General features: G+C 46.1%; 1 protein-coding gene across 1 annotated transcript; it reads left to right on the top strand.

Moving 5' to 3' along the window:
- Positions 1–6,809: 6,809 nt before the first annotated feature.
- Positions 6,810–9,469, top strand: LOC310821980 (uncharacterized protein; the record flags this gene model as incomplete). The annotated part of the gene is made up of 2 exons (XM_083694269.1): positions 6,810–6,957; positions 7,405–9,469. 2 exons carry the CDS (start codon positions 6,810–6,812, stop codon positions 8,493–8,495), a joined length of 1,239 nt encoding a protein of 412 aa, XP_083550395.1. The 3' UTR covers positions 8,496–9,469.
- Between the last annotated feature and the right edge of the window lie 498 nt (positions 9,470–9,967).

Below are 9,967 nucleotides of genomic sequence, written 5' to 3'. Positions count from 1 at the left end.
ATTAATGTGAGAGAACGTGTTCTTTATTTGAAGGAGAAGACAAACTACTTCTTACTTTTAGCTATTTATTTATATGTCAGAATTCTAGGCTTGTACAAGGACCACTTTTGGCGAAGAAAATCACAGTCAGCAAGCTGTTAATCTGTAACCAACCTTCCAAAAATGGATGCATTCAAACAGTCAAACCAAGTATTTACAGTATACAAAATGATTGTGATTGGCTATTTGGTTGGGGAGGAACCGTGGTTTAGACTTGGCATCCCTTGTTGTTCACGGGCTGGTCACACCATTCATCCCAGCTGCGGAGTCAGCACCCTGTTAGAGATAAGACACCTACTCTGGTATGTCCTCCCTAGCCTGTCCTCCCTAGCCTGGTATTATTCCACTATAGTTCTTTGTGTAAGCGTGTGTTGCAACATCTTTCTTGATGACCTGGCTTAACCTCTCCATGTATTAATCTAACGTACTATGGGACTAATGCTTGATTCATCTCATTTATCAACAGGCCATCACATTAGTAAATTTAGCACACTGCAGTAATGTATTTTTATTATAGCAATAATAAACTGTTTTTATAAAAAATAATTTCTAACAAAACCCTCCTTTCACACCTTTTAAGGTGTGAACCAAAAATAGTTTTTTATTAAAAAAAAAATCCTCAACAAAACCCTCCTTTCACACCCCTTAAGGTGTGAATCAAACCTTTACAACAGGAGTCTTGGGTGTTGCGGTCTCTGGCTCTGCCTCCACCTGCCGTACCTGGTTAGACAAAACTCGAGACAAGTTAGTCAATGCATTCATGTAGTCATTGCAATTCATTTGCCAAATGTCTAAGGACGGCAGGTGGCCTCCATCTCTTGGAGGACCTGGCATTTGAGCGACCTGTCAACAACTCATGGGGCATTAGATGTGTTTTGCTGTTTGGTGAGTTCCTCATCGACATCAGTGCTAGGGGAAGTGCATCTAGCCATGTCAATCTGGTGTCGTGGCATACTGGTTGGGAATGAGTTAATTCCTTAGCCATTTTACTTCAGTGCTGGCTGTCTCTTTTTTACAGGGAGTGGCTTCCACCCACTTAGTGAGCCTATCCACCATTACTAGTAGGTATCTGTAGCCTTTCACTCTGTTGTCTGCACCCATATCTGATGTCCTTGAATGGTGCGTCTGGTACTGGGAACTTTCCCATGGGACATTTTGGGTCGTGGTCATTGCATGTGTCACATTCTGTCACATAGTTTTCCACCATGCTGGTCATGTGTGGATGAATTTTGATTTTAATCAAATTAGTGTCAATCAGCGGCCTGTATAGATGGGGTCAAGCAGTAGTTCCAAAACTTGAACACTATATAGAGCTAATCAGTAATTGCTGAACATAAACATTAAATGGAGCTTAATCATTAATTACTGAACATAAACACTAGTTGGAGCTAATCAATAATTGCTAAACATGAACATTAAATGGAGCTAATCAATAAAGCTGAACTTGAACACTAGATGAAGCCAAAACACTAGTTGCTCTGTTTTAAGGAAGTAACGAGACAAAGAAAACTTTTCAGGGTGGGGCCGGCCTCCCACTTACTGAACAACCACAACAACAGTAGAGAAAACTCTCGCACAATTTCTATAACAGTTTACACCAATATGTTTTCATCAGTATGTCACTTTCTTTTACCTTCAAACACAATTACTCTCCAAACGCTCTCACCTCCGTCAGCTTCAATGCTTTACTTACTCACACAACCTGGTCCCATACGCTCTCCATTCATAACAAGATTAACTCTAACACACAACAAAATTTACAGGACTTTAACCTGAGGGATTTTAACCCAAAACAATAAACTTTACAGGGACTTTAACCCTGAGGGCCTCCAACCCAGAACAATAGAATTTACAGGGACTTTAACCCTGAGGGCCTCCAACCCAGAACAATAGAATTTACAGGGACTCTAACCCTGAGGGCCTCCAACCCAGAACAATAGAATTTACAGGGACTCTAACCCTGAGGGCCTCCAACCCAGAACAATAGAATTTACAGGGACCTTAACCCTGAGGGCCTCCAACCCAGAACAATAGAATTTACAGGGACTCTAACCCTGAGGGCCTCCAACCCAGAACAATAGAATTTACAGGGACTCTAACCCTGAGGGCCTCCAACCCAGAACAATAGAATTTACAGGGACTTTAACCCTGAGGGCCTCCAACCCAGAACAATAGAATTTACAGGGACTCTAACCCTGAGGGCCTCCAACCCAGAACAATAGAATTTACAGGGACTTTAACCCTGAGGGCCTCCAACCCAGAACAATAGAATTTACAGGGACTCTAACCCTGAGGGCCTCCAACCCAGAACAATAGAATTTACAGGGACTTTAACCCTGAGGGCCTCCAACCCAGAACAATAGAATTCTGACATATATTGCTTTGATTGTTAAATTTTCATTAACGGTTTCATTACGTATACATAGATTTATAAATTTGGTAGTTGGTTTACTCTTACCTCCTCCACACTCACAGTCTACACTATTCAAAATTAACTATGCAGAATTTGGTTTATAACAACAGGTTATTTTAAGTGGAACTAAATGTGGGGGTGTCCTAACTTTTTCCTCACAAGAAGATTGCATTTCTATTAATTACATTTTACCAATCATTTTTTAAATAATTTGTTTCAGTTGTATTTGTTTAGTTATATTACCTCAATTTTTCAATATTGTTCAAATGAATATCAAATGTCCATATGTTTGAATATGTTGAAGAAGACAAAGGTTTTCATAGGGTGTCCTAATTTTTTCTCATGACTGTATACCATACAGCATGCCTTATCTTACAGAACAGCATGTACTATCTTCCAGATTTGGGCATGGAAATCCCAGGTCTACATTATTCTAGACATTTTCAACCTATACGGTGGTGATGTTCATACCCTTTACCAAATAAGGCTATTCCCAACACTATCTCTCCTGTACCATCCCGTACTGTCTCCTCAATCTACAGTGGCCAACTGCATGCTGCAACATTTTAAGTGCACAATACTGTAGGCTTATACATAACACATCAGGCCTTCTTCTGGTCAGAGCAAAATACACTACATTAACTGTCTTGGTGTTGTAGCTAGTTAACTGTCTTGGTGTTGTAGCTAGTTAACTGTCTTGGTGTTGTAGCTAGTTAACTGTCTAGGTGTTGTAGCTAGTTAACCGTCTAGGTGTTGTAGCCGTCTAGGTGTTCGACCGCATTGCGATTGCCATTTGACCGGAGCACACAGGGTTATCGATTTGTGTTGGTCTTGATAGATTACGCCACCTGATACCCCGAGGCAATACCTCTGCGCAATATCTCTGCCAGGAGTGTAGCGCAAGCATTGTTTCAAGTCATCTCCCGCGTGGGAATCCCGAAAGAGATTCTCACCGATCAGGGCACTAATTTTATGTCACGCACCCTCAAGGAACTGTATGGCTTGTTGAACATCAAGGCGATTCGAACCAGTGTTTACCACCCGGCCACTGACGGCCTTTGTGAGCGGTTCAATCGGACCTTGAAGTCAATGATCCGGAAGTTTGTCCACGAGGATAGTAGGAATTGGCATAAATGGCTAGATCCCCTGTTGTTTGCGGTGCGGGAAGTTCCCCAAGCTTCCACCGGGTTTTCCCCGTTTGAATTACTCTACGGGCGTAAGCCCCGGGGTGTCCTAGACCTGCTTAAAGAAAATTGGGAGGAAGGGTCTAGCGACAGTAAGAGTGAGATCCAGTACGTCCTCGACTTGCGCACAAAGCTCCACGCCCTAGGGGCTATCTCACGTGAGCATTTGCTGCAAGCCCAGGAGCGTCAGAAACGCCTGTATGACAGGGGGGCTACCCTACGAGAGTTTACACCGGGAGACAAGGTGCTCGTACTGTTACCCACCTCCAGCACGAAATTACTCGCGAAGTGGCAAGGGCCGTTTGTGGTCACACGTCGCATGGGGGACGTGGATTATGAGGTTGTACGCTCGGACCGGGGGGATAGCTTGCAGGTGTATCACGTCAATCTCCTAAAAAAATGGAACGACGTGGTCACGGTTGCTCTGGCTACGGTAATTCCGGAGAGAGAGGAGTTCGGTCCGGAAGTCCCAAAATCGAAAGTTAGCACTCCGGTCGATATTGATAACCATCTCTCTGCTAGCCAGGCCGCGGACGTTGCAGATTTGCAGCTTAAGTTCGCTGACGTGTTCTCTCCCCTGCCCGGTCGGACTACGCTCATCGACCACCATATAGAAATGCAGCCGGGTTTAACGGTGCGCACGCGTCCCTATAGGTTGCCGGTGCACAAACGAAACGTTGTGTGCACGGAGTTGGAAGCCATGCTGGAGCTGGGTGTGGTCGAGGAGTCCCGCAGTGATTGGTGTAGCCCCATCGTGCTTGTCAACAAGCCAGATGGGGCTATACGGTTCTGTGTGGATTATAGACGGGTTAATGCGGTCTCCAAGTTCGATGCATATCCGATGCCCCGGGTCGACGAGCTCTTGGACCGGCTTGGTACGGCCAGGTACTTCACGACATTGGATTGTACGAAGGGATACTGGCAGATTCCACTCTCGCCGGTGTCCCGGGAGAAAACGGCATTCTCCACTCCGCTCGGGTTATTCCAGTTCACCGTGCTCCCTTTCGGGTTGTTCGGAGCCCCAGCCACTTTTCAGCGCCTCATGGACCATATTCTGCGGCCGCACGCCGCCTATGCTGCGGCCTACCTAGATGACATTGTCATTCACAGTGACACCTGGCCACAGCATGTGCGGAGTGTGGCTGCTGTTCTGCGGTCCCTGAGGCAGGCGGGGCTGACGGCCAACCCGAAGAAGTGCGTGATCGGGCGGAGGGAGATCCGGTATCTGGGGTACCACTTGGGACGGGGGGAGGTGCGACCGCAGATTGAAAAGACTGCGGCCATCGCCGCCTCTCCCCGGCCCAAGACAAAGAAGGAGGTGAGGGCCTTCCTGGGGCTGGCGGGATATTACCGCCAGTTCGTACCAGGGTTTTCAGAGCTGGCCAGTCCCTTGACGGACCTCACCCGGAAGGGTGCCCCGGATCCAGTCCAATGGTCGGGCCAGTGCCAGGGGTCGTTCGAGGCCCTTAAGGGGGCTCTTTGTGGAGAAACGGTCCTGTATGCGCCTGATTTTAACCTCCCTTTCTCCCTATAGACGGACGCGTCGGATAGAGGGCTGGGAGCAGTGCTGACCCAGCGCGTGGAGGGGGCCGACCGGCCGGTGCTGTACCTGAGCCGCAAGGGAGGGCCGGTACAGCACCGTGGAGAAGGAGTGCCTGTCCATCAAGTGAGCGGTCGGCACCCTCCGCTACTACCTGCTGGGTCGCGCCTTCACCCTCTATTCCGACCATGCCCCCCTCCAGTGGCTCCACCGCATGAAGGATGTAAACGCGAGGATCACCCGGTGGTACCTCGCGTTGCAGCCCTTCAACTTTTCCGTCGTGCACAGACCGGGGGCGCAGATGGTCGTGGCAGACTTCCTCTCCCGTGCAGGGGGGGGGGAGTAGGTCGTCGGCCGTCGGGTCCCCGGCCTGTGTCGGGCGGTGGGGGTATGTGGGGGGACATGCAGCGTTCGGCCTGTAGAGGGAGCTACAGGACCGTGGCCGGGGTTGTGTCGGCGAGACTTTGTTGCACACCTGCTGCAAATGAAGTCTCGTCGGCGAATGTTTAAGATGTGTGTGCTTCTGCCATTTCAGTAGGCGAGGCGAGGCAAGGAGAGTTGAGAGCTGACACGGGAGAGAGAGACTTTTGACGAGGCTGGAAAGCCCAAACAGTTGTGACGGATTACTTTATGAATAAACGGGACCAATTCCCTTATCGTGATACTGCGTGTGCCTCTGTGTATAAACGGACTTTGTTACAGTGTTGTAGCTAGTTAACAGTCTTGGTGTTGTAGCTAGTTAACTGTCTTGGTGTTGAGCCCGTAACAATTCATCATGTCCAACCTCTTTTTTGTTCCCAGGCTAGCATAGTTAAGAGTCTGATTAGGTTTCTTGGTACGGTTTGTGAAATTTATCCTTGACTGTTTGTACTTCATTTGTTTACACTACACAGATCCACCTCACAGCCCAGCTACTATTTCTGAACCCAGGTCCACAGAGTCCCCTGGTTCTTGCTGTGGTTCTTCAGTCCAGAAAAGCACATCGTGGGGTCCAAAGATGGTGGCAGTGAAGCTAGAATACTGCAGTCAAACACTGGAAGTCAATGTGGTAGTGAAAGAGGAGGAAGGAGGAGAGGAAGTGGAGGAGAAAGATGTGATGGTGAAAGAGGAGGAGGAAGGAGGAGAGGAGGAAGATGTGATGGTGAAAGAAGAGCAAGGAGAGGGAGTGGAGGAGAAAGATGTGATGGTGAAAGAGGAGGAGGAGGAAGGAGGAGAGGAGGAAGAGAAGAAAGATGTGATGGTGAAAGAGGAGGAGGAGGAAGAGAAGAAATATGTGATGGTGAAAGAGGAGGAGGGGGAGGAAGGAGGAGAGGAGGAAGAGAAGAAAGATGTGATGATGAAAGAGGAGGAGGGGGAGGAAGGAGGAGAGGAGGAAGAGAAGAAAGATGTGATGGTGAAAGAGGAGGAGGAAGAGAAGGAAGATGTGATGATGAAAGAGGAGGAGGGGGAGGAAGGAGGAGAGGAGGAAGAGAAGAAAGATGTGATGGTGAAAGAGGAGGAGGAGGAAGAGAAGGAAGATGTGATGATGAAAGAGGAGGAGGGGGAGGAAGGAGGAGAGGAGGAAGAGAAGAAAGATGTGATAGTGAAAGAAGAGGAGGAGGAAGGAGGAGAGGAGGAAGAGAAGGAAGATGTGATGGTGAAAGAGGAGGAGGGGGAGGAAGGAGGAGAGGAGGAAGAGAAGGAAGATGTGAAGGTGAAAGAAGAGGAAGTAGAGGATAAAGATGTGAAGATGAAAGAGGAACAAGGAGAAGATGAATTAGTGGATGAAGATGGTGAGGAAGGTGAGTTCATGTTATGTTTTTGTCTGAGGCCAGGCCAAATTATTCTGTAGTTCAAAGGGCACTGGCAATGATTTCCTCCATAGCAGTTGTTCATTCATTCAAGCAAAAGTTGTTACAATTTATCAAACGTCGCTGACTGATCATGGAATTTCTACTGTTGACAAGGGTAGGCCTACAATAAATATGATTTAAGTCAATTGTTAATCATGAAACATTGATTATGTATCCATTTGCATTTGCTGTAATATGAACACACTCTGACAACCTTGAGTTCCCACAGCGTCTGCGGACACCAGAGATGTTGTGTTTCTTCTGGAACTGCTGAGTCTATGGAAGCACTGCTTGTTCTCCTGTTGTTTCTAATCCTGTATATGTTCCTATCCTTACAGGAGAGAGCTCCAACCCAGACTTAGACATCTAATCCTGTACATGTTCCTATCCTTACAGGAGAGAGCTCCAACCCATGGTCAGACTGTGAGCCCAGCTCCACCGCATCAGAAAATCATCAACAACACAGGCGGAGGAGCTCAAGACAGAAGAATCACCACTGCATGGACTGCTTCAGTAGTTTCTATGAGCCAGAAAATTTGAGAAGTCACACTTGCAGGCCCCGTCCCTGTTTAGATTGCAGTGAGAGTTTCATTTGTCCAACTCATTTTGAATCACACCCACAGACTCATACAGGAGAGAAGACTCACCCTTGCCTTCAGTGTGGAAAGAGTTTTGATTATATGAGCAGCCTAAAGAACCATCAGAGGATACACACAGATGAGAGGCCATACCACTGCACTCAGTGTGGGAAGTGTTTCAGGCATGCAGGACCCCTAAAGAGGCATCAGAAGATACACACAGGAGAGAGGCCTCACCAGTGCCTTCAGTGTGGAAAGAGTTTTGATTTTATGAGCAGCCTAAAGACCCATCAGAGGATACACACAGGTGAGAGGCCATACCACTGCGCTCAGTGTGGGAAGAGTTTCAAGAAGGCAGGACACCTAAATAGGCATCAGAGAATACACATAGGAGAGAAGCCATACCTCTGCTCTCAGTGTGGGAAGAGTTTCAATGAGGCAGGACACCTAAATAAGCATCAGAGAATACACACAGGAGAGAGGCCATACCACTGCTCCCAGTGTGGGAAGAGTTTCAGTGTCGCAGGATCCTTAATGAGACACCAGAAAATCCACACAGGTGAGAAGCCATACCACTGCTCCCAGTGTGGGAAGAGTTTCACTGAGTCAGGACACCTAAAGACGCATCAGAGAATACACACAGGAGAGAAGCCATACCACTGTTCCCAGTGTGGGAAGAGTTTCAATCACTCTGGCAACCTAAACAAGCATCAGAGAATACACACAGGAGAGAAGCCATACCACTGCTCCCAGTGTGGGAAGGGTTTCACTGCGTCAGGACATCTACAGATACACCAGAGAACACACACAGGAGAGAAGCCATACAACTGTTCCCAGTGTGGGAAGAGTTTCAATCACTCTGGCAACCTAAAGAAGCATCAGAGAATACACACAGCAGATACCACTTAGCATCTACCAAACGTTTGGTCGCAAGCCCACTGGTGATTGGTCATCATAACCAACTAACATTTTGCCTGCAGTGTGTTCCTCTGTGCAGCAGGGGGCAGAGAAGATTCTCTTTTCACTCCAGCTCTCCCAATAGGGAGCCTTTCCTCGCTTCACTGTCAGCCATAGACATATATATAAATAGCTCTCTGCACAGGTTTATCCCTCTTTTTATGATCAATATTTTTATTGCATTTCACCATTTTCCATAAGACCAACAGTCTACAGTGAAAATGAGACAACAACAATGATAAGAAAATAAACCCCCCAAAGCATTAAAAAACAATTGGGGAAAACATTGTAAACAAAAACAACATAAAATCAAGCTATGGCACAGATGTACAGTTGTGGTCAGAAGTTTACATAGACTTGTAAAGAACATGTATGTCATGGCAGTCTTGAGTTTCCAATCATTTCTACAACTCTTATTTTTCTGTGATGGATTGATTGGGGCACATACTTCTTTGTCACAAAAAACATTCATGAAGTTTGGTTCGTTTATGAATTTATTATGGGTTTTCTGAAAATGTGACAAAATCTGCTGGGTCAAAAATATACTTACAGCACCTTGAATTATCAATTTTGGTGATGTAGAAAGTTGTGTCAATCAAATTTGCTCCTGTGTGTCTCTTCTGTGTGTATTCTCTGATGCTTCACTCTCTTCATACTCCTCAGTCTTATGTAAATATTTATGTAAATAAATCTATGTCAGGGGAGCAGCAGCCTCTCATTAAATGTTTTATAGACCAACATGTCCAGCTGTAGGGAGTCTGTGACGGGGGACTGCCAGACTGGAAATGGATCCTACAAATGTCTAATGTCAGTATGTATGTCTTGGGGAAACAATCACAAATGTATTATGATTCCTCAACATGATTGTGTAAAAAGAAAATAGATTAACAGGCTTTTGAAAGTTTACCTGTGTTTTGGGTGAACTGCACTTTCTGAATGTAATTTTCAAAATTACAGTAACTGTTGTTCATGATGACTTTGTGATATTGGAATAAAGGCCTCAGTTGAGACCTTACAAAATGTCTGGCTCTTCTTACACATTCACTCATTTACCTACAGCATCATTCATATCAAATCAAATTGTATTTGTCATGTACACAGAACAGCCGTAGACGGTGTCATGAAATGCTGTGGGGAAGTTAGCTCCTCAACAGTGCAACAATGAAGCAGTAATTAAACAATGACATGAGGTAGTCCAGGAGAGGCTGGTCTAATGGCCTAATCCTAACCCTAATCCAGGAGAGGCTGGTCTAATGGCCTAATCCAGGAGAGGCTGGTCTCAAGATTCAAGATTCTTTATTTGTCACGTGCATACAAGTATACAGTGAAATGCAAAAGTGACAGTGCCACAGAGTAGTGCAACAATACAATAAGTTTTAAAATCCAATAAAATAAAATAGAAGTACTAAAGAATATACAGTCTA

Source organism: Argentina silus (assembly GCF_951799395.1).
Source record: "Argentina silus genome assembly, chromosome: 22".
In the NCBI taxonomy this organism is placed as follows: domain Eukaryota; kingdom Metazoa; phylum Chordata; class Actinopteri; order Argentiniformes; family Argentinidae; genus Argentina; species Argentina silus.
The sequence above is the reverse complement of the archived record's forward strand: the minus strand, read 5'-3'. Positions and strand labels throughout refer to the sequence as shown.